General features: G+C 40.2%; 1 protein-coding gene across 6 annotated transcripts in view; it reads left to right on the top strand.

Moving 5' to 3' along the window:
* anks1b (ankyrin repeat and sterile alpha motif domain containing 1B) overlaps positions 1 to 25,947 on the top strand; it is a 218,406-nt gene that overhangs the window by 77,502 nt on the left and 114,957 nt on the right. For 5 of the 6 annotated variants that reach the window (XM_051391667.1, XM_051391664.1, XM_051391663.1 and 2 more), the window contains exons 4-10: positions 730 to 882; positions 3,456 to 3,599; positions 12,289 to 12,364; positions 14,496 to 14,597; positions 17,486 to 17,608; positions 18,288 to 18,475; positions 23,233 to 23,364. In XM_051391667.1, the coding sequence (XP_051247627.1) occupies positions 730 to 882; positions 3,456 to 3,599; positions 12,289 to 12,364; positions 14,496 to 14,597; positions 17,486 to 17,608; positions 18,288 to 18,475; positions 23,233 to 23,364 (918 nt within the window). Of the gene's footprint in view, positions 1 to 729; positions 883 to 3,455; positions 3,600 to 8,884; positions 9,037 to 12,288; positions 12,365 to 14,495; positions 14,598 to 17,485; positions 17,609 to 18,287; positions 18,476 to 23,232; positions 23,365 to 25,947 lie in introns of those variants that run through there. The other variant, XM_051391665.1, reaches the window with a different exon arrangement.

Genomic DNA, 25,947 nt, shown 5'->3' with positions numbered 1-25,947 from the left:
GAATAGGTTGATTGGCCAGTTGAATGGAACCCGACAGGCTCAATCAGTGAGTGTAGAGTAAAGTGTTGGACCAAAAAGGCACAGAGGGTTTGTGGAAAACAGTTTGCTTTCTGCTGTTGCTTCCATTTCACAGATGGGAAGCTATAGATTTTCCTTGACAGCTCTCACAAACCTGACACGCTTTTGGAATTTGTACATGCAGGATGATATACTGACTGAGACATGCCTTTGTATGTGTAGCAGAAGTATCTGCACAGACTGTAGCTTTCCATCTTGAATTTCACCTTGTGTCAATATTCCGAATAAATAAAACTAACTGCTTTTTCCTCCTCCTTCTTCTCTTCCCTTATTTCAATCCTTTCACCCACGTTTGCCCTACTTCTAACTCACCACCTTCTTATTTTCTATGCTATTAATGGCCACCAACTCCATATTCCTCTTTTTATCCTATCATTTCGTTAAACCTTCTTCCATCTCCTCTTTCTAATTCTTTCATTGCATCCGTCACCTACTTTTCTTCTTTACCTTTGACCTTCTTTGGTCGCTCACCGCGTCCCTCCATTCTTCTTCTGTCATGTTTTTTCCCTCTCTTTGCTTTCCTCACTCCATCGCCCTTCTGCCCACTCTTCATCAATCCCATAATACTTTCATCCACTCCCACCCCTTCTCTCGTCCCTTTTCCCTTCACCCTTCACACTGTCGATCTTTCTTTCCTTCATTCTACCATAGAACCATGAGAGGGAAACAGCCCTTCACTGTGCAGCCCAGTATGGACACACTGAAGTGGTCTCAGAGCTGCTTCAGGAGCTGACCGACCCCACCATGAGAAACAGCCAACAGGAGACGCCCCTGGACCTGGCAGCACTGTACGGACGGCTGCAGGTCAGTGAAAAGGACATATATCAGTTTTATGACAGAGAATGTTTAGTTTAATATTGTGTGTATTTTACATTACAAACGCCAGGAGTTGAGTGCTGCTTTCAGTTTGAATTTCTCAACATTTTAATGGTATTATAATTGCTAAAATACAAAAGACCTAATCTGTAGTAGTCCAGAGACCAGATGCATGCTGTTTTGCTCCGTAATAAAGTTTTTAAAGGTAGTTTGTCCCCTATTTTGACAAAATTTAAGGTACAGAAGCATTTATTCAGCATGTACTAGGTTTGATAGTAGACTGCCGATTACTGTTAAGAATATGGCACTGTCATAGTTTGGTAATCTGATGCAAATGATTAGGAAGGTGATTTCAAAAGCAAGTGTAAAAAGTATTATTGGAGTATTGTTGGTGTTTGTCAGTTGAAGTTGTCCGGATTACATCTCTTACAATACTGACCAACCGAGGTGTGACTTCATCTTTAACTTAAGTATGTCTTGCAGCCAGGAGAAAGTTAATTAAGACTTTAATTTAAGATACATAAAACATATGATCTAAATATAAAAAAAAAATAGGCTGACATAAAATACAATGTGTATAATGTGACAACATAACATTGAACCTGGAGTCCATCCAGCCTTCAGTTAAGTTAATCAATTAAAACAGCATCCCCATCACCAGCATTAAAGGACCGGTGTGTAGGATTTTTAGCAGTGTAGTAGCATATTGCAGCTCCCTCGCTTGACCCTCCCCTCCCAAGCATGAAGGAGAAACCATGGTGGCCTTGAAAAACAGGAAGGGCCCCATCGAGAGCCTGTGTTTGATTTGTCCGCTGTGGGCTACTGAAACATGGCAGCTTTGATGGAAGCTGACTACAGCGTCTGTAGATATTAGCTTCTTATTCTAAGGAAATACAACAATTCTACACTATTATACACCAATGAAAACATACCTATGAATATTCCATTTCTGCCAGTAGCACCTTCCTAAATGTTACAAACTGGACTTGCAACTCCTCAGTTTTTATTTGAAAGACTCCTCCTCAGCTACATTGGGATTTAACAGTTTGATGGCAAGAGAGATAAAGGAATATCTTACCCTGACCTTTCGATATATCCAGAGGGCAGAATCTCAAATCTCCAGATTTGAGCTTCAGAGGATTGATTCAAGCCTTGGAAATTAATGAGAATGGCCTACAAACGTCTGCTATACATTGCTGCAAGGGCAACTTACCACATAGAACATTTAATTTGAAATTAAAATTTAATTGCAAGTCCAAAAAAACAGTTAGCAGTGCTTGTCACTTGGCTCCATCAAGCAAACTGACAGTGTAGACAGGGTAGGAAAGCTGGTGAGGAGTCATGTTTTTCTTTGTTACTTATACTGGTTGGGAGGGTGGGATCTTTGGGAGGCATATATGAACCTCTACATGTATCCTGGTGAAGCTCCTTACTGCAAGGTAAAAGGAGGCAGCTGGTGACTCAATCTGCACCTTCCCCAGGACAAGAGTGGGTGTTAGCAGTGACGAGGACCACAGTGCATGGGAATCAGCTGGGAGTCGCTGTTGATAATTTTAAATATGGTAGATGCATGATGAAAAGAAAACTTCCTGAAATACTTAAGGTGCTAGACAGGCTAGGAGGCAGGTATACATTTTTAGAACTGCGACTTCACTCTTTTGTCACAAATGCGACAAAGTACACTCGCACATAAGTGCGCATTCACACTGAGAGGTGTATGCCACAAATTCCTGCTGATGTTCAAATGTAATGACACATTTCTCTCTGCTAAAGTAGTGAGTAATTGCAGTCAAGCCATACAGGTTTGTCTGAGTGTGAATGAATAATTTATAAAGGCAGCAGTATTTCTCGCTCTCTCTCCCTCTCTGCATGCTAATGAAGGGAAATCCCTACAGTGGAAGCTACTGCTGCATGGAGATGTAACTAACACAGGGCAAAAGTTTACTATATACACACATGCAGTACACACACAAAGACACACATTAAAGTAGGAAGCTTTCAAGAGATCTATATGTTGTCGAACTGAGTTATTAAAAGCACCATCCGTGATCCAACAGGAGGGTAGCTCCACTAACAAAACTCAAAACGACCTCCTACTACGCTCAAGTTTATTGACATTTCTTTTTACTGAAGGACTTGCACTGCAAAGCCCTAAAGTATATTTCAATTTGTGAGTGGTTAAAAAAAACAAAGTACATTTTTCCTCTTGTATTTTTGGTTTTGTAAAGGCTCAAAACAGACACCAAACTCTTTACTCAGATAGTCCTTTTCATCCAACACAATTCAGTCTGCTGAGTGAAAAAATTAAAAGCCTTATGGACTGGTGAAGCTTCTGTCATGGTGACATTGGGGGACTATTTCTGTGTCTGCTTTAATTGAGTTCTCTGAACGTTGCTTCTCTTTGATTCGCAGGGGCAACGAACATTTACCTTTTCTCTGAAAAACTTTCTTTACTGTGATTTTTCTTTTCCTTTTTTTTAAAGGTACAAAAAGATGACTTATGGCACAGTTTCTTCAAAATGTGCTGTTTTGTCCCTGACTGGCTGTGTTTTTGTGCACAGGTGGTGCGCATGTTGGTGAGCGCTCACCCTAACCTCATGACCAGCCACACTCGCAAACACACTCCGCTTCACCTGGCTGCACGCAACGGACACCACAGCACCGTCCAGACCCTGCTCGAGGCCGGCATGGACGTCAACTGTGTGGTAAGAAAAAATGAACAACCTTTAGTTGTTGGTGTCCTTTATAGGCACCCATGGATTTAACAGATTTCTGGCACAGATTATAGGAGCCTTATGGACAAAAATTATAATGAAATAACAAGAATATTGCTTTTAAGTTTGCTTTTTTGGCTTAGGGCAAATTTTCTTTTTGAGAGAACAATGGATTTTAAAAACTCTCAGTAATGTCTGTTTGCATTGTTACTAACGCTAATCCACTGTCAGCTGTTTCTTTTTAAAATGGACAGCTGGAAGGTGTGTACTTAACAGGAAGTGGTTGTCGGATTAAGTTCTCGAATCAAGATTTATGGATTATCATGATTAATGTTGTCAGTAAACTCTTTGCTTGTGAGTTGTACAGATCATAACATCAACAACACTTGATTATTGTACTCCAGCTAAAAGGAATCATTTGTAATATTATATTTTGTGGTGAAATGTCTCTTTTAAAGGTAGGCTACATATGTACATATTTACAGATACAGAAACAAGATAAACATTTTTTTGGTCTATAGATTTAAGTTCTTAAGCAGAATCGAGTAATAAAGTGGGTCTAGACGTTTTATTTGCGTTATCTGATGCTGCTGCGAGTGGAGAAGGTGACTAGAAAGATATCTCTTTGTCCTTTTTGTCTAAGAAAATCTTTCCAATCTCTAAGACTCTGAATCTCCTTCCTCCTCTCATCTCTGCTGTATGTGAATATTTTAGAAGCTGCTGTCTTGTGATTTTAATGAAAGAGGGTTCAGCTTTGTTTTTTGTGTATATAATCCACCACAGGCATAAATGCTTGGCAGATTCTACTTTTGAAGTGTGTATGTCTGCCTCCATTCTTGTGTTTGTGTGTGTGTAGCAGAGAGCTTATATATGCAGTGCGTGCCTCCCATGGTGTGGTGGTGGAGAGGGATGAATAATTGATTGGTAGAAAAGATTGAGAGAACAGGAGCAGGAGGAAGAAGAGGAGGGAGGAAGAGGACAGGGTGTTCCTGAGAGGTCCTGAGAGTTCACCATCTCCTCTTTATACACAATATATGTTCAAGGAAATAGAAATACAGAGTCGCTTACAGTCTTTCTGTCATGCTGTTTGGAGTGCTCTTGTCTTCGTTCATTTACATTTTGTCTTATTGTATATTCTGAGTTGTCCGGACAGTTCAAACACAGCTTTGTCCCGAACCTTTCTGGGCCATTTATTTTTGTGAAGCCTTGTCAAAATGCAGCCATGCTTTGCTGCTTTCTTCGAAATGGTTTTCTTTCTCTTGAGACAATTTTCTCTGGCAAACTGAACAATTTGACTTTGCTCACTTGTCTTCAATGTGAAGTGAAGGAGAACAGCCCTTTGCTCTACTAATCAGTCTCTTAAGACTGTTTGATAATGTGATCGGAATGATTGTACTATTCCCAGACAGTTTTTATGTTGGTGCTGTTTAATGAAAACACTCAAGAAATCAATGTGTGTGTCTTTTCAAGCTCTCATTGGATAATATAATTTTCTGTCACAAACTTGTCTCTTAGGTGCTCCAACTATAAATATTCTGTGCTGGCTCAAGGGTTTGGGTCTCAGATTTTAACACATTGTGTGGGACTTACACATGGTGGCAAAAGTTGTGCAATCTGCACTGGGCTGAAGTTAGTTATTCATTTAATCCTCAGTCTTTACAAACACTGTAATCACGGCTAATCACATTTTCACTCCTAAGCATTTTAATCTCTAGTGTTTGCTCTGTATTAAAAATCAGATTTGATTCACTCGCTCTTAGTCAGTTTATATAATTTCATATTTCATTTCATAATAATTTCACACTTCCCTTTAATGATATTGTGTTTTTGAGCACAAAAGGATCTTTGGTATTTGCTTCATGAGTACAAACCCCTTCACAGCCTTCAGCCTTTAATCAAGACTCAGTCTATAACCGTGAGGCTGCAGTTATGTGTGGCGGTGCCTAGAGTTAATGTTGGAATGCTAACATAATCAAAATGACATTGCTAACATGCTGATTCAAAGCAGGTATAATATTTACCATATTAGTTAGCTTGCCTGCTAACATTTGCTCATAAGGACTAGAGTTAGTACAGCTGAGGCTGATGGGAATGTCATTTGCTTTGCAGATATTTGGTCATGAACCAAAATTTTAATTTGATCTGATGATGTTGCTGGAAAGTAAGAGAAGGGATGCATCCTCTGAGCAGAATGAAAGTCTGTAAATTCAATGGCAACCATTCAATAGTTGAGATATGTCAGTCTGGACAAAAGTGGTGGACAGACTGACCGACATTGCCATCCCTAGAGCCACGCCGCCAGCACCGCCATCAGTATGCACTGTTGTCTCATTTATTTGCACTTTGAGCACAGTTTTGTTATATTTATTGTCAAATGTGAGCAGCTGTTTCACTGAAACTTACATTTGTAGTAAACAAACCTCCAGGAGTCATATGTCTCCTCCAGTGCAATAAATAACACAAACCTTGTTACATGAGCAGTGTATGCAGTTATCTGTGAATCTGTGGGGTACTTTCTTATGATTTCAAAATTATTGCTTGAATGTCTGTAGGGGGTCCTTGTTTCACACTGTTATTCTTTACTCCAGTCAGTGCTGTTAGGTGATCATGACGGATTGAGGGAAAACCAGCTGCAAGGGTTTCAGGGCTCAGTTAGACTCAAAGCCTCAAGAAGCTGTTGAGTCTGAATGAAGAAACAAGACAGTTCAGATGCTGAGGAGCCGCAGCTGCAGGGAGCAATCAATATCAGAGTTTGCTCAACACACATCAGAATAAAGAAATCCTATAAAGTTTTGAACCTAATAGTTACATTACAGACAATTGATGAATCTGAGACTATAAGTTAACTTCTCCTGTTGTCAAAATCTGATCTGACTCAATGTTCATTTGCTACAAAGACATATGGAGTAACAGATGCTACATTTTCCCTTCCCCCCCCCCCGGCAGTGTAAATACAGTTTATATGCAATATGTGAAGCATGTAAAATGTCTTAATGCTGAGTAGGGTCTGTGATTGCAAGAAAACACTTTGTGTCACGTCGTGCCCCTGACTTCTAGAATATGTTCAAATCTGTCACAAACATATTTCAACTGCAGTTTTTACCCATTTTGGTGGGTTTGGACATGTGTGTTTGTGTGGATTTCATCTCTGGAAAGATAGAGAGAACTTGACCTGTTGGATATAGGTTTCATTCTGGTGCTCTCACAGCGAGGAGGCACATGACTCAGCGGCATTTCGCCCATCTTCTCTGCCTTCTGTCCTTGTTGCAGGCTGTGTGTGTATGTGTGTGCATGCATGCTCTGATCTGAAGAGGAGGGCTGTGTTTCTCTGCAGGGATTTGGCCTCGGGCTCCATGTGTCTAGTGAAGATGAACACTACACGCCTTTGATTTGCCTCGTCCTCTCTATACACACTGCTGCAAATCTCTGACTCTCTCACTCTCTCTCTCCCTCTTTGTGTCTCTCTAGCTAGTGATGATGAGCACTGCAAGTCTTTCATACCTCAAATCTTCTCTGCAATTTACCCTTGACTCTTGTGCTGCTCCATCTCCATTTGGCTGAAAATAATGCACAGCAACAGCACCATCTTTCCCTTATTTCTCCATTAGAGACACAGTAAGGCCTAACATGAATCTATTGCACACCTGGCCAACAAAATTGCCCTTTGGGTGGGTTAAACTCATTGGACAATTTGAGTGAGATAATGCACGCCATCTCACCTGGCTTCAATAACGAGGTCATTTTTGATATATCCCTGTTATGTGTTGAACATGTACACATCATATCCTGGTTTCAGAAAAATCAAAGATCTCTATGTGCAGTTAATGTTCAGCTATATTACCATTAGCTACAGTTTTTAAACAGGCAGCTTTAATGGTTTCTCTGAAGAGAAAAGGCTTTGTTTGTGATGAGATGTAGATGAGATTTCATGTTCTCATTATAAGATGATTTAGGAGTCCACTTTTTAGTAAAAGTCCTTCATTAGTGACAAGGTGTCCTTGATGATTATGGAGTTGTGTTAGAAAGACAGAGCTTGAAGAGGAGATGAAAATTATTATATACACTTAGTCCAATAATTTACATAACTGTTTAAATAACTATGGTGAAAGAGACTGAAAGAAAGAAACTGGGACACGCAGGCAATGTGTTCAGGTGCGTTTTCAGTTAGTCAATAAGACAAGAAACATGATGGTAAACCATGTAATGATGGTTTACATGCTGAAATGAAAGTCTGACACTTTTAAGCAATTAAGCAGTCTGGTAACTACACAACAAACTACCACGTGGATAAGGTTAAAAAGTTATACTAGTGCATGTGTGAATAAACTCAGTGATGACCAGAGATTAACCTGTGACATAATTCTCATATGAATGAGGCAAAATGCAGATTGGACATCAATATACCAAAGTCTTCTTCTCTCTTTGGACTTAGAGTAACACGGCAGTCTTCGATTTGTCCTCTTTTTCCCATTTCCCTCCTCTCTTTTTCGCTGTCTCTTTTTCGATATATCGCTCTCTCTTCCTCTGAGGTAAGGCTGCAGTGTTGGAGCTATACTGTTGACAGTAAAGGGTGGATGCTGTGGGCAACTCACAGATGGCCACCTTGTAGATTGTCACGATGGAGAGAGAGAGAGAGAGAGAGAGAGAGAGAGAGAGAGAGAGAGAGAGCAGGTCAGTAATTGGAGTCAAGCCATATAGGTCTGTCTGAGTGTGAATGAATAATTTATAGAAGCAGCACTGTCACTATCTCTCTTTTCTCTTGCTATGTCTCTTTCCCTCTCTGACTGTTTCCATAATAATGAGGGGAAACCCCTATGGAAGAACCTGCTGCCGCATGGGCAAGTAGCCAACCAAAGGGCAAAAGTTTAGTATAAACTCACACATACACACATAAACTCACTAGACTGGAGTGGACTTGAGCATTTACGTTCATCCCTGCATCCCAACTTCAGCAGCAACGGCAACATTTCTGCCAGCAGCCCCGAAACAGAAAGTCATCCGCCTTTCAATTCCCGGAAACACTTAGAGAGTGAGAATCGCCGTCCTCGTTTCCTCATGACATCACTGCGCGATCGCCATGGGAAGTGGGACGGGAAGTGGTATAGAGATGACCGGCAGAGGGAGGGGGAGGTTAGGAGGGCAAGCGGTGTGTGTATGAGGAAAAGGGGGTGGATCATTTCCTGCGCTCCTACCTCCTCCCACTTGCTTGTGGGTAAAAGATTGTCTCCTCAGGCTAAACGTCCACAGTTTGATGCAATCAGTGAAGGTCTGATGATCTGTTTTCACTTGGGATTAACACCTATAATATTCTCCTAAGAAAACTAGACAATTGACCTTTGACCTTTTTGAGGACATACTCTAGGAGTGGCTGCAATTTGGCGTATTGTTCGATGACAGTTTTATTGCAAAGGGAAGCAGAACAGCTACAGTAAGTTTAGTATTCCCTGCAGAGGACGAGCATGTTGATCTGGTGCAGTGTCGTGTTGAGTTGAATTTCCCGGCCGCGTATCAGCAGACCTGGCTGTCGTCCAGATAATTTGTCTTCATTAAGGCGGGGAGTTTGGTTCAATCCAGGTTTTCATCTGTGTTGCAGGGAAGCCAACCGTGAAGGATGCGACGGATTCAGCATATGTATGTTGCTGCGTGTGTGTGTAAGAGAGAGAGAGAGAGAGAGAGAGAGAGAGAAAGAGAGAGAGATTTTTTAAAATCATGGCTGCATGTATGCGTTAGTGTGTGTTATTCAAGTCTTAAGTGTCCCTGATGGGTATTTTAGCTTCAAGCAAGGTGTACAAGGTAGTTTGTTCAGTATATAATAGAGACAATAAAGAAACATAATGTCCCACAAAGCTTTAGAGCAGCAACTGTGTGAAAAGCAGAATAGGCCGTAAGGTGAAGTAAGAAAAGGTATCTAAAAAAATATTTGTGTTCCCACTCCTATGCACTGCTTTTTAAATGTGTTCTTTTTATAGACAACACCCTTATGAACATCGTGTTAAAAGTTCTCTGCAAAATATCCAGCAGTTTTTTTTGTCACTATCCATAAATTTATATAACTTCATTTATATTCAAACAACGAACAAACAACAACAAAAAGTATCACTCAAACTGACATTGATACCTAAAAACGTGAGACAAAGATGCATTAGGATACTTAAGTGTGATTTAAGACCATGAAATGGCAAATGGATATAAAATACACTAAACATTTAACCTTTAAATACATTGCAAAACACTGAGTTATACATCAAGATTTTCAACAGCCACTGTGTACTCAGAGGAAGAAAAGAAAAAGCACACTCCCAAGATGGCTGAAATTAATCAAAATGCTACCCTGGTACACTGGTAAGCAGTCAGACCAAGGTAGGTGTCTGCCTCCGACCCTTAGACACAAGATAAACAATGTCTTGACAAACAGATATCACTTTTAGGTTTAGGTAATATCAACACAGCGAGCCAGTGTTGGTTCCTCAGTTGCACCTATAATCCAGGAAATCAGATTGTACCAAGAGAGTCGCATAAAAACATGTTTAATATCAGTTCTGCACTATAAAGTGTCCTTGTGTCCTCTGTAGCATAGATGGAGGGTCCTGAAGTTGGTCTTTGCAGACCAGCTGTTGTAGCTGGGGTCCTTTTACTGTCACTTTCCGACTCGTTTCTGTGCCTGATGGATGAGGTAGCCTGTATATCAGCCTATCTGCAGACAACAAAAACTCCACAGAAACCATTTCACACATGTTGCTTCTGTTGGTGGAGTGAAACACAATCTGGGGGAAATAGTGGGTCAATCTCCTTCAATTTATCCTGCCTGTAACATAAAAATACAGCAACAGATTACAGGGGTATAAATAAATTATATATTTACACTGAAAACCAGTTTACACTATCAGCTTCTACACCTTGTAAAATATAAAATACTGTAACCATGTGCAACAAGAATCCTTGTGTTTGTCTCTGGCCTTTTTAAATATAAGGAACGGGGGGGTATTTTATTACCCTAATGGGCAAAACTGTGCCTCTTTATTACGCTGTTGGTTTGATCCATATAGTATGTAAATCAATTTATAAGTCAAACTATTATAGTCATAATTACTTGCTCCAGAAGGCTCCATACACTGTTTAGCCTAGTTATCATTTGTATAAATGATTTTCCATCATAGGCCTCTACACGTTAATAATGCAATTATTAAAACACAATGGTCATTATGTTTCAATAGTGGTGCCTCCTTCAAGTCTGCAGACTTGACTGTACTTGTAGCTGTGTGCAAAACAATGTTTATCTGACTCTGACTGTAGGATAAATATTGAATAAATGATGGAATTGTTCTTAAAAGTTAACCATGGTACCCAGCAGCATTTAGAAAACTTAACTTTCTTTCTATGTGGATTTAAGATGTGTAGAGGATTGTTTATAATCCCATTTACGCACTTTTAAAGAAGGTTTGACTGTAATTTCCTCCTCTTCGCTGCCTTATGTTGACAGGAAGGGCGCAAACATCTTGGATTCTTGTTTACATGTTGTTCCAAATGCGGCCACCTGATGAGTCCAGAGGGAAGAAAGTGACGATTGTTCCGCAAAGCCTCATCATTCATGATCAAAATCTGACTATGTGAGGAGAGAACTATTGCCGACTTTAAACATGAATAACAAAATAACTGCAGGATGACACAGGATGAAAGCACTGTTCTTTGTGAACACACAAAACTACCCAAATGTACACTGAGCGTTACTCACTAAAACATATTGTGTGCATCATTGAGGTTTGCATGTATTTCCATTCTCATAAAATATTCTCAAAGCCAATTTCTAGAAAATTTACTCTGTAGCTTTTTCTTCACTGCCTTTGCTGACGCATTGCTACGTTTGTTGGTTCGTTACTAACACAATTGGAGCCACAAGAGCAGACAAAACAGGGACCCACTCATAAAAACATCGCTCCTAATTGCCCATTAGTGGTCAAAAACCTAAGGCATATCACACAATAAAGAAACAAGACCGAAAGACAAACATATTTCAAACAAACTCCTTTGTTATGTCTGATTAAGAACAAAAAGGCATTATGTGTAGTATTTGAAAATGTATGACTTTGCGTCGCCAAAGGACTATATGGCAGATTATATGTTTCATTTTTCACATAAACCTTTCTACACTTGGTGGCTAAACAGCTGTTCCTTTTTCTTCTTGTGGCTCCTGAGTGTTGCTCTGTTAAAAGTGGGCTTGTCAGAGTAATCGTCTCTCTCATCACCGCTGATCCAAGATGAAGCACTTACCAGCGCCCTCCCCTCGCTGGTTTCCATGTGTTGCATCACATCTGTAATATCCCCATTAGAAGCACTGGAGGCTGATACAGGCCGGCGTATGGTGAGGGAAATTGGGACGTTTCCACACAGGCTCCCTCTGCTTGTGTAATGGTTTGAAATCGGTGTGGCCTCGCGCTCTTTGCAGGCGAGGGAATGCGACTTTGTATTAATCTAGCTGAATCTCTTTTGTTTAACTGCCAGAGAAAAAGAGAGATTGTATCAAATCAAAATATTGTCTCCTTGCTCCCTTTTAATCCTTGAGCTCTTTTTTTCTTTTTACGCTCCCAATCCACTTCTGTTTTTGATGTCTATTTTAGTCTCTGTTTTCAATCGTTCAAGCGATGGAATATTAACACACACTCTCCCTTGTCTCTCTCTCCAGACCGAAAATGGCAGTGCCCTCCATGAGGCAGCTCTCTTTGGGAAGATGGATGTAGTTCGCCTTCTGCTTCACTCAGGTGGGTCTATAAATGTATCCTGGAAAAACAAAAACCGTGTGACTGTTTGCTTCCCTTGTTTTCCCTTCTTATTTTAACCTGCAGCTGAATTTTTCTTCCAGATTGTGGATTGAATTTGTCCTCAGGTGAACTCCAGGCATCTGTCTGCTGTTTTAAAATCCTTCAGCTTTGTTATTGTCTTGGCCATTTTGTTCAGTTGTATCAAGGTGCTGAAAGTTTCACAGGATATGATTTGGCGTCTCAATTTGATGTCACTCGACTTTATAATGGGGTCAAAGGTTATGGTGCTTTGTATTGTGTTATGTAGCGCTTTGTAACTGTGTGTGCTATACAAATAAAGATTATTTCTATTATTAAAACATGTAAAAGAAAAAAAATTGTACACTCACAATATTTAGAGCAGATTGAGTGTGGACACCGTTGTTCTTTCATACCACTGCCAACCCCCCAACCCACTTTCCTTTTGCACTTCCTGTTTCCTGCAGGACTTCCTGTGGTTTGCCATGTTCTTTTGGCCTCGATTTTATTAACATCCTCGATCAACACGATGCTGCGCTGGCCTGATTCACTGAACTTTAACCCAACACAACCCTTCAAACATCGTGTGTATGTGTGTGGGGCATTGTTGTAGAGATGCATTGTGGGCAGCCAGCCTTTCATTCTCAGTCCTGAACTATGCAGGGAAACACGCTGAGGATGTTTAAATATAAAAGTCACTGCATCGGAGATATGTTTGGCATGTTTGGGATTTAGTGGTGAGAATTGGAGCTCTTTTTTTAACCAACTTATTTATTATTCATCAGAGTTCCTTCCTGACCTCGGAAATAGTAGTTGTGTCAAATCAATCCCGAATTAAAGCCTTTCAACCATATCACCCAGTTTTCATCAGCAGATGGAATTTAATTGTCATGGTAACTAATCGTTTGACATTTAAGCTTAGTAACTGTAATTAATTAATTAATCAATCCATAGCATTTAGAAGAAATATCTTCTGTGTTTGTATAAAGGAATAGTTTGACAATTTTGGAAATGAGGATTTTTACCAAGAGCTGGATGAGAAGATTGATACCACCGTTTTACGCCTGTCCGGAAAATAGGAAGCTTCAGCCATTTAGCTTAGCCTAGCAAAAAGACTGAAAGCCTTGGGGCTTATGTGCCGGCCTATTTCTCGGGTGGGACTAGTAACTAGAAATTAGTTAGCTTTAGTGGTGCTGTTATGTGGATGTTGTTACCTTTAGACAGAGCCCGGCGAGCTGTGTCCCCTCCCGTTTTCCAGTCTTTGTTAAGCTAAACAGCTGCTAGTGGTAGCTTCATACTTTATACTTTTCATACATCTCCTAAAATGTCGATCAGTTCCTAATAAACATTAAGCATAAACGTTCATTATTCATTCAGTTTATTTTGTTGTTTGCAATAATTGCACAAAACAAAATAAACTGTGTAATTTCTATTAATTAAAAGAGATGAAAGATGAAACTGGCACTTGCTCTCAATTTTTATTCATTTTTCTTAAATAAATATTTTATGGTGCCCAGCAGAGTGACTGGAGTGACGTTTATTTTTCATGTTGAATTGGATCCATAAGCACAGGTAGGGATTAAACAGGCTAAACGTCAGGTAAAGGAGGGCTTACAGTGGAAGAAAGATTTGTACATGTATTTTTCCTGCACACTCTTGAGTTTGTTAGTGTGTCTATCGATAGTAAAAGCAAACAGGTTTGTGTTAGTGAATGAGTGAGTGTGAGCCCCTTCGTCCAGGGGAAACCCAGGTCTAAAAACTTGATGAAAAGCATGTTTGCTGTTTTGTAAAGAGTCCTTGTAAATTATTAACATCCTACGTTCATCTTCTGGGGACTGCAGCTCATTCATCTTTTGCTGACTGGAGTTTTGTGACCGAGTGGGTGTGTCAGCAGATCTGCGTCTCCGTCTGTGCATGTACACGTGTCTCGTATGATTGTGTCTGTAGTTGAGTGTGTTTTTGAGCAGTTATGAGTAGGTTTGTCTTGTTAGACAATGTCATGGCTGTTGAGGTTTGACCTTTGCCATGCTGTTGATACTTCAGTACTTACATTGTGTTTTCGTATGTGTGTGTGTGTGTTTTGTGTGTGTGTGTGTGTGTGTGTGTGTGTCAGGGATTGAAACCAATCTGAGAGACAGTCAGGGGAGAACAGCTCTGGAGATCCTGAGAGAACATCCTGCACCGAAATCCCAGCAGATCACTGCTCTTATCCAAGGTAAGACACACACACACACACACACACACACACACACACACACACACACACACACAGATTTAGATGAATTTCACTTGAGAAATTGGGTCATTGCAGGAGCAAAAAATAAAAATCGCATGTACAGTAAATGTAGTACAATGTGTACAACATAACGGAGATTAAAAGAGCAATGTGCAGCAGTTCAACTCCTCCTAACCTCGATACAGTGACACCAGTGTGTTTTGTGTGTGACCAGTGATTGTTAGTGTGAGTTTGCTCCGCAGTCCCCAGAGACCCAAAGATTCTCCAGATTACACCTTCTATAGACAGTGTTGTCCTGAGGTGATTATGAGGCTCAGTATGAACTCTGTAATCTGTGGTTTGGAAGCCTTCACTATCTGTCCTTGTGTAATCTGTGGGTGTATGGAAGGCACGTAATTAAAGATGATTTAAAGAGAGTGAGATAAAGGCAGACACAAATGGAGGGATAGAGGGATGAGGAGAACATGTCGGAGCCTAAATTAACAGTGAGTTGGTCTTAACTACGAGGCAAAGATAGAAAAGGGAACACAGACCGAATCCCATAAATGTTACAAACTGGCCACAGCTAGAAAATAACAGATGTAAAGCTGATATTAAACCTGGGAAGACAGTGATGCAACACGCAGGGCAATCAAGTTATAATTGGGGATTCCAATTTCCCAATACATGCTTAGTGCTCAGAGAATCCGATATATCTGACAAATGGAAAATAATAAGTGGAAACCATCTGCACATAATCTGTGTTTTAACCCTTTAACTTGAAGCCCCCCCCTATTTCTCCTTAAGCAGCTAATCAATGTTTTTATGACATTGTAACAATGGATCAATGTGTTTGTGAACGTAGTTGCTTGTGGTGAAGAATCACCTGATTGATTCTGCAGGTCCTCTCTGTTCTATGGAGCATTTTAGCATCTCTCAGCTCTTTGTTTTGGTTTTACAACAAACACTGTAACTGTTTTAGTTCAGTCTTACAGCTCTCATCAAACTTGTTTCTATTAGCAGCTGTTTTCAGCAAGAAAGCTCTAAGAGCCCACTGTATTCTACCTCACAGTAGATAGACAAGGTTAGTAACTCGCTTGTGAACATAGTGGAGCATTTAGCAGCAGAGCCAGACATTTTTCTCAGGATGGCATAGAAAAACAGAATTAAAAGAACAGTGAATATTGGCCTTAAATTCATCAGGTGGCCACAAACATGACATGCAAATTAATGCTAATGTTGCTCCATGTCTGCTGGATGTGTAATGTACTAATGTAGTTTTATAGCTGGTTCTTTTATTGTTGCTTTAAGTTATGAAAAACCATCTTGGCCCACACCGTTTGTATCACATACAATATATTTTATTGAATGTATACAAAACCCTCCAATAGAAACACTCTACATGTCTTGCATACTATTTTGTACACATTTCCCCAACATTTATTTATTTTGACATGTTTTGTGTCGTTGGAAGTTACTAGAATTTAAAGTAAGTTTGGTGGGTTTGTACTTAGAAATGCAATTGATAAATAAAAAATACTGTTATACTCCTTTGTGACTTTGAATATTTGTAAATATTCATTCAAACACTGCACTTGTGAAACAAAAAAAAAAACTATTAGATGCTCAGAACAGACATGAATAGACCACTTGTAGCTTTTTTAAATGTCAGAAATCCATGTGATAGTAGATAATGATCAGGAATAGCAGCCATCAAAATCTAATCTCAGTAAAGCAGCGCTGGAAACGGGGTGATTTGGACTTTGGCATAAATAGGAGACTGAATGTGTTTGAGAGAGAGAGAGAGAGAGAGAGAGAGAGAGAGAGAGAGAGAGAGAGAGAGAGAGAGAGAGAAAGGACACAGCTGTGACTTAGTAAAAAGATCAGCTGCATGCCATTTCCTGTTGGAGAGGAGATGGAAAAGGACACACACACAAAGAGCAAAAGACCTGTCATTTACTCAATTGTTGCAGCTGAGGGGCTTCCTGGTTGCCACAGGCATCTAATTATGAATAAATTCTCATTTGATTTACAGAGCATGACTCATCCTACTGTTCGAATTCATTAACAGTTCACTTTTATACTGCCCAGCAGCCACTGGTTGTGTACTACATTGCAGTGCAGTAGTTTAGCTGTAACACTTAGACACCAGGCTGTACGTCTTCTGCCGCTTATGAAGAATCTACTGAAGTAAGAGTACAGGGGAATAAAACTGTCAAAAACATTTTAATCTTTCCCGACTCTGAGGCACATTCCCATACTCTATAACTGTATGCAAATATGGTTGTGTATCATAATTATTGAGCTGAATGCCAAGATTCATAGTAGTAGAAACACGCACACATTTTCCTGACATTAATAGGGTTCCTCATTAAGACTCTGCAGGGAATCTGCCACATGATTTCACCATTTAAGTGTGCTTGTGTGTTTTCTGCTTCTAATGCCTCCGTTAAGCAAGTTTATTATCCAGTCTTCAACTTATTTTCTGCCCCCACACCTGAACCTGCTCTCTTTCCTCCTCTTCCTCCTCCCTCCTTTCTTTCCTCTTTTTTTCCTTTTCCCACATCATCCTTCTCTTTTGCTTCTATGAATAGCAGAGTGCTCTATTAGCAGAAGCTGTGAAGTGAATTTGCGGTTCGTGGAAAAGTGCGAATTGAATGCAGCACAAGCTGTTTACCGTGCTGATGGCCATGCTATTATATTGATCCAGTAAAATGCCTCTGAAATGCTCTTCATCCCCCATTCTTCCCCACCATCACATTCTCCTTGTGGCCTGTGTGTCCTTCTCGTCTTTCTTCTCAACATATTTTCACTTTTTCCCAATTTGTCTTGCTTTTTATCTTGTCTCAACATCCATCTTCTCTCCCCTTGTCTCCATGTCTCTGTAGAATATATGATGGACGAGATTGAGAGGAGAAGCATTGTGGAGGAGCCTGTTCGCAAGTGTCCCATCCCTGCACCTCGAACTTCTGTCCCCTCGCCCTCTGCCTCCCCCTCCCTCAGACACAAGAGTGAGTAAACACACACATACACTGGTGTAACAACCACAATACAATAATTGAGTTTACTCTGAGATTCAGGGCAGTAAAAGATTGTTTTATTGTTTATATTTTAAGTAGATTTTGGGGCATTTATGTGTTTTTGTAGTAAAAATATACCTCAAAACTTAATCTGAATTATTTATTTTTACTATGTGGGCAAACAATGCAATATACTGTATATCCATCCATGGAGAGCAGCTCCTTTTAGTGGTGAAAAACAGTTACTACCATATGTGAGCAGCCATACATTTTGCCTGTCCAGCGCTGCCCCCTGTGTTATGAATATGACATTGCAAGCTTGCAACAAGCTGAGCTCCTGCTGATCCACTCTCCTCTCTCATTGACTGTCAGCAGATACCATAATTACCTCAGAGACTCTTGGAAGGCGGGGGGGCGAGAGAAAGTGATTAGCACAGTTTGCTCCTCAGAATGTGCTTGAAAGCGACTATGAATACATCAGCAATGCAGAGGCGAGACAGGGGAGGTGTTTGCAACCATTAGTTCTGTTTATCTCGTAGTGTACAGTCTGTTTTGGTGGTGCAGTCACACTTTTGCACCAGCGGTGATAGAGACTGGATTCATACTGATGCTTTAAGGAACTTTGGATGTATTTCTTACTTTTCAACCTCTCTCTTTCCCCTCTCCCCAGACGATGCTGTGACAAGTGAGCTGTCCAAACTGCTCCATGAGATCAAAAAGTGCCGAGACAGGGACTACTCCTTCGAGGAGCTCTGCCACACCATCTCCTCCCACTCCATGGATAGCTTTGGCAGTGGGCGGCTCTCTGATGAGGAGCGCCCGGATCGACCCAACGGCACTCTGACTCGAGTCAGCAAGGTACAGTGCTCAGTTATGACACAGGATGGGTACATTTGAAGAAGATTGGTGTGTTGGAGAAATGAGATATGGTGTATTATCTTTGGTCCTGGGTCTCCTCCTGTCTTCAAAGGGCTTCTTGTGAACTCCTACTTTTGAGTTAAGAAGTGACAGCTTGTCTTGCTAAATTGGGTCCAGCAACAGTAATATTATGTTGGTGGCTGTTTATGTATTAGTGATGTGGAGATAGTTTCAGGATGTTTATTAAATATGGTAAATGGACTGCATTTATATAGCACTTTTGTCCGAAGCTCTTTACAGTTTGCCTCCCATTGACCCATTCACACACGCTACAACACTGATGTCTAACAATTAATGGTTTCAGTCTCTCAAATCTAAGGATTTGATCCTTCTCTCTCTCTCTCTCTCTGTGTTATGTCATTGTAGCATATCTTTGTGTTTTTGACTGCTGTGGTCAGGACAAAATAAGCAATATGAAGAATCTGGGAACTTGACTTTTAAGCATTTTCCACTGTTTTCTGACTGATTAATTGATTCATCAATCATTAATCTCCAAACATGGTCTGGTCAGGGTGCTAATATAGTGCATGTTGGCTCACTGGAGAGGGTCATTGGTAACACCTGTGTTTGCCCTATTTCTTATCAAAAAGGCTACTGTGAAGGTCAAGGTAAAACTCTTACTTGTGTGTTCAGAAAAAAGTTTTAATACTTTGAGCACCACTTGATGAAGAAGGTGAACTATTTTGTACCTTTTTATGAAAGAGATGGTGCAAACATTCATATATATTGCTCTCATTTACCAGTACTTCAGAAAACATAGGCAAGTAATCTTAACATACCTGTACAAAAACAACTTAATCTTTTGGTATGTTATCAGCACCATGCATAAGCTCAGCTGCTGCATTCATCCTTGCATCTGATATGTACTTTGTAGACTCAAAACCCACATAGACCACCTATCCCTGCTGTGTGAAGTGCATGAAAGCAGGCCTCTTTCTGTTAACCTAAAAGCATTTCCCTATACATTAATTTTCCATGTCTTTTTTAGGTTTGCTCATACTACAACTGCTCCAGAAGTACACGATGTGTGTAAGGGACTGGTCATTATTGCTTGTACTTTGTCTATTCTGACAACAGAGGGCAGTGTCAGATAGATAGATGCCACTAAGCTGGCTTGCTCCATTGAGTATTCACTTGTTGTTGGTGACACACAACAGCTTCTGTTTGTTGTTTGCCAGAATTTGTTTAGAATTGTAATTATTATTTGTGTTCAAACAGCCATTCACAGCCTGCAGACATTGTTTTTCTTGACCTTTTGTCTTCTATTTGAGGCCTTTTTATACTGAAATATTGTTATTAGTATCTGTTCCCTCGTTTTCTCTCTCTCCACACTCCCTTATTCACACACGCAGAGGAAAACTGATTAGACCTTATTGGTTTGAATTCCAGATTAGGGATGAAATAGGTGGCTTTTATCAGTGTTTACTGACCAGAGAATCACAGCTGCAGTTTATTTCTAACAGCCTTCGCAGCGTGACAAAGAGGCTATGAGCTTTTTCAATTCCACCGGCTAGGAAGTCAGACGCACTGCAGGACACAGAGGTCATCTATCACACTGACCCCCCACCTGAGCCTTTATACCACACACACACACACACACACACACACACACCCGCACACAAAGAAGCATCCAAACAAATGCCTATATCTGTGCTTCTCGCTTGCTTGTCACGGCATGTCTGTTTCTATTTTTCTTTCTCTTTCTCTCCTCCTCGCTCACCTACATACAGCAATGCACACATCTCAGTGAGGGAATATTGTGACGCTGATCAATAGCTCATCTTCACCATGTCTGTAATAAGCTCCATATGAAAGCAAGCTGAGGCATGTTTTTGCACAGTGTAGCAGGCGTAGCAAACCTGCTGAGGCTTACACACATGTGCACGTATGCTGAACACACACCACCTCTCACTTAGACTGTAATTATCTCAATCCATCTTGTGTCCCTCTCTTTCTCTCCAAGTACCAATTTGTATTCCATTACTGACATTCGCTGTGTGTGTGTGTGTGTGTGTGTGTGTGTGTGTCTGTGTCTGTGTTTATGTGTCCCCAGGCTACTATTTGTACATGTGGCCGGAGCCATTAGTATGCGATTCGATGTGTCTATTAGGCATGAATAAAACATGCAGAAACCTATGACAGCACGCACACGTACACGCACAGGAAGATCGCAAGGCAGGCTTCCCACATCACCTTGGTGCCTATTGTGTGTAAACCGAGCAATACATGTTCTGTATTCAGATGAGTACTTCCATTATGTGTGTTCATCCGGCTTAAACCAATATGTGTCTCTGAAAGATAATTCCACTGTTTCAATGACACTGGAAATCTTTTCTGCTGATATTTATACCGTATCTTTGAATTTAACCATGTCACAATAAATAAAAAAACTGCTGCTACACAAGATTATTTTCAAAATTTAGCGTATTGAGTAGACGATGTCAAGAAATAGATTATTACCAATCACAATGTCCCTGAACCTTGATCCCTGACCTCTTCAAATGCCAATCAATTATCCAGTATCTCATATTTGAGAAGCTAATACCAGAGCATATTTGGCATTTTTGCTTATTGGTCAATTTTCACTTGATTGATCACAAACATTTACTGTTGCCTTTGCAGGTTAGAAATGTCTCTGAAGCGGTGAAGACACCGAAGAACAAAATGTACTCATATATTTGGTTAAAATGTTTGAGGCTCATTATTTATTTTTTTTAAACGAATTATTTTTTTTTTTAATATTAAAACATGAAAATGTGATTTTAATTATTCTTTTCATTTATATACTTTTGTATGCCTTAATTGGATAGTGACAGGCGAATATAGACAGGAAAGACAGCTCAATACATGGGACAAACACCCTACCAGTTGAGCTATTGAGGTGCCCAAAAATGGGATTTAGCAAAAATCTATAACTGGAAACTGAGCTGTGTTTTCACGAGAGAATTATGTTTACAGTAAACTGTGGCTAACAGTGTGTTCTGGCACCAGGGAAACTTTTGAATGTGTGGGGACATAAATCTGGGTGAAAATTTGTTTAGATTGATCTGCAAAATTGTACTTTTCATAGTCAGTTCGGGTCACAGAATGAATCAGATGTTTGGTTTCCTCTGTCAAATGAAGCCAATTCTTAACAAGCCTTCAAAATTAAAAGAAACACCCTTATGCAGTTAAGTAAGAGAAATTCCCAAAATAGTAATCTACCCCTTTAAGGATTTCCCACACACAACCAATGTAATATTGATCAGTAATGCAGTCTTCAGTGATGAATAATTAATGGTGTCCTTTCTATTGAACCCTGCCTGATATCTGATTTTTACTGTAATGAAAGGATATATCTGTCTTATTGTTCATGCATACAATGCAGTATGTGAGGACTGCAGTCCGTTTTACATCAATCAATATTCCGGTGTTGTAGAGGGCCCTTAGCAATCTGGAGCGATTGGTGACCTTTTGGTTTCAGCCTCAATTTCCTCCTCCGTCTCCAGTCTCGCTGCTTCTTTTGCTCTTCCCATCTGTCCGTCCCTTCCGCTGTATCTTCTCTAAATGTAACTCGTCACAATTTTATTCTTACTTAAGCTGTTTCCTCAAACACTTTGTCATTTCTTTGACATGACCTCCAAGTTCCCCTCTTAATCTTCTCCCTCTTGACCTCGTTTTGTTTACCCTCTCTAAAGCTTTGTTCTTAATTTGATTTTTCTTCACCCATCGTCATCATACCTTCCTCGGCTCTCTTCCTCTCTTTTTTCTCTCTCCTATTGTCACCTTTAAAAGCTACATATAAGACACTGCTGTGATTTCTGTCTACGTAATCTGCATTGACCTGCGTCCTCTGCTGCATTATATGGTTCACTGAGATATCAGGTGTGCTGTATCTGCCCTCTGACATCTCAAGCCACAGAGCTCATCCACACACCTGCCTCCTGGGAACCAAAGTGCCCCAGGAAAGGACAATGTGTGCATGAGTGTGTGTGTTAAAAGTTGTTCTGCTGTTCCTGCACCTTTTCTCCTTTCTGGTTAACTCATTGTGGCAACTAGAGCAGCAGTGCAAAGGCTTGTCCAATTTAAATGGTGGGTTACTTCTTAAAATCAGCATTATGGGTGTGTATCTCTGTATTCTGTCTCCAACTCCTCACAGAAACATCTCACTTTTAAACTGCTAAATATTCCACTGTGTTCACCAGCTAGATGCAAACTTTGTCTGTCATTTGGTGCTCGGTAGTAAGCCTACAGTGGGTTCATCTGAGCTTAAAACTGCTGACTGCTGCAACTAGAAACATTACTATTGGAGTAGTGAGACTGAACTAAAACAATAAAGTTGTGAGCCCGAAAACCCCCCCAAAAAATGAACTGAAAGACTCGTCTGTAGAGTTGAGGATAACAGCTTAGTTGGGTGATAAATCTCTTTCAGTGACCCCTTTGACATCACACGTTCATTCGATCCATTGTTAATGTAAAAATATTGATTATATTTTACATATATTATTATTGATTTGATTCTTTTAAAGAACTCCTACTCCTCTTCTCACCCTGTATAAATAAACATCTCATCTCTCCTTTCAGCTCTTTGTTTCATTTCCCACTTTGTCACAGATCAGGTTTCTCTGGAGACACAGATCTTCTGACCTTTGACTCGCTTACTATTTGTTACTTCTAATCTGGTAATCTAATTTTCTTTTTTTAATATACTTATACAGCGGCCGACCCCTCCTCTCCCTCCGGCCCTGGAGGAGGATGAGGCAGAAAAGGGCTGTGGCCCCACTGGATTCTGGGAGGCCTTGACACCCTGCAACGGCTGCCGCAATCTGGGCTTTTCCAGCTTGTCACAGGTACGCACACAGAGCATGAATGAGCCTACTCCAACTAGACCACTCTCCCTTAAATTACAGCGAATATTCTCACTGCTGATTTTCATTATATTGTATTTTACAGTGTGCACATAATTGCACTTATGTAGAACACTCATCATATCACTTCATAATCAACATATAAGTTTATCACATGGTGTGGAATAATGCAGCATGCACACACGCTGCTTCAGTACAGAGAAATTACAGGCTAGTAATATTGCCATTGTTCTTAGTGAATACTTTCACTGGTTACCTTGGGAACGCAATGAATGAGCCGTCACTAGAGAGACTGGCTCTCCTGGCAGCTCTGGATACTGTTTAGTATCCATCTCTTTCTTGCTCTCATGCTTGGTTCTGTCTATCTTTCATCTTCACCTTCTTCTCTCCTTAATAGAATTTTCCCCCAAAAAATCACCTTATCTCCCTACTTTTTAAGCTTTTCCCTCTTATGAATAGGACTTGGTTAATCAACTTTAAACGAATAACATTCAACTGAAATATCTCCTACAGTGAGATCACATGAAAGGATAATCGTCCCTGAGGGGGAAATGTGAATATTGCAGCAGCAAAGGAATGCCGAATAGAATATAAATGTGACTTTTAGCGTTTGACTGATATTGTAGTTCTTACAGGACCAAGACTAGCATTTATAATTCTGTCAGAAAAGGAATGTAAACCAATTTAATGTACACACTATTCTGAGAGTTGATATCTGGTATCTAATCTCTTACATTCTCCATATTAGGAAGGGTCAGGGTACAGTATTAGGAGGAACATATTAATGAACTTAAGGCCTACAGCTGAAAGGATTTGTACATACAATCTACCCATTTAAGTACATTTTAAATGGAAAATATTAATACATTGTGCAGTTATTCTTTCTTTCCTCCAGTATATATTTGTTTCTGTAGTACAAAGCATTACTTAGTTTAAAATTGGCTGTTGAGGAGAATTGTGGGATTTTACAGTCTATCACCTGTCACCTGAACTGGCTGCTTAACATAAATAGAAATTACAGAGAAACTCCATACAGGAAAAGTTAGTTCAGCAACTTCACTTCAACATCTTGTGCATCTCTCATAACACTCTCAGTTCCAGTGTGTTAAGTATCCTGTTTTACTTTTCAACCAAACTCTACAAAAAAAAGCTTAATCCACATTCCCCTCCACTTCCTTGTAGTCATGCTCCATCTTTTCTTCTTCCATCCTTCCTCTCTCTCCCCCCGCACCCTCACACCCCCACACCAAGCCCTTCATGTTGCCTATATAAATGTGGTTAAGTGTGTGCAGATGCGTGCTGGCTCAAACAGCAGGACACCTGACATTTACAACACAGCAGACCCTCTGTCTTGTATACTGGCAGCCTGCCTGAATGACTGGCATGCTGCCTGGAGAGGTTTGCACCTGGATCAGTGTGTGTGAGTGTGTGTGAGTGTGTGTGAGTGTGTGTGTGTGTGTGAGAGTGTGTGTGTCTGTCTGTCTAATGTTGTTGCATTGAAAAGAAATGTGCATGTTATTTTAGATGTGAGCATGAGGGTATATGGAGCATATTTGGTGGCATCGGCTTTGGTATGTGTGTGCAAATGTGTGCCTGAATTTGGCATGGCATCATTTAGAAATTGCGTGGGAGGGTTTGTGTGTGTGGGTTTTATAGAAGAGGATAGAGGGAACACAGCGAGTGAGGAAAGAGAGATGCAGTTGCATAATTAAGTTAGCCCTGTGCTAATTTGCGCTGTGTAATTGTGAATAAACAGAGTTAACAAAGAGAGAAGCCTGTGCATCCCGTCTAACGATGAATGGACAAAGTGAAGCATTTTCGTGCTGCAGTCTCTCCCATCGTTTCCATCTCATCCCTTCTTCTTATATTCCCACATGAGATCTCTCAACCTAATTCCTTTTTAGTTTGTTTTCTATCTTCCCTGTCTATCCCATGTTCATCTCTCTCTCCTTCTCTCTCTCTCTCTCTCTCTCTCTCTCTCTGCCTCATTTATCTTCACTTTATATTTCAGCAGAAGTATGTTAACCTTTGTATCGATTGTCTGGGCAGCCAGTATTCTGGTTGTCCAGCTGTCACTCAAAACCGTCAGTCAGAGCACAGAAGTTGTCTAACAAATCTAGTGAGAGAAAAGAACCATGTTTTGAAAACTTCAGCTAACCAAACTTTAGAGCCACTGCATAAAACTCTGAAGTTCTCTGATCGAATTTTGTATCATTTAAAAAGAAAAATCATGTAAAGCCAAATGGATTTCTGTCGCTGACATGGTATTAATGCCATCATTATCGACCCCTACTCTTTCTTAGCATATTATATATATTGTTTAATTTGTAAATAACCTATTTAAAGGCCACCAAACTGTATTTTCCAGCTCTTTAGCTGATAGCTGCTGTTAGTGTTGGGAAGATTGCATACAGTCGGTGTTTAGTGCTGGTTTGCATTGTATTTTATTTGTTACAATGATGTTGTTATGCATTGGGTAACAGCATCACTAGCTACATCCTCCTTAATGAGATTGAATCAACACCTCCCTTCAGTAATTACAACAAAAACAGAATAATGTAACTT

Source organism: Dicentrarchus labrax, unplaced genomic scaffold (assembly GCF_905237075.1).
Source record: "Dicentrarchus labrax unplaced genomic scaffold, dlabrax2021, whole genome shotgun sequence".
Taxonomy (NCBI): Eukaryota; Metazoa; Chordata; class Actinopteri; family Moronidae; genus Dicentrarchus; species Dicentrarchus labrax.
This window is presented reverse-complemented; position numbering and strand designations above follow the sequence as displayed.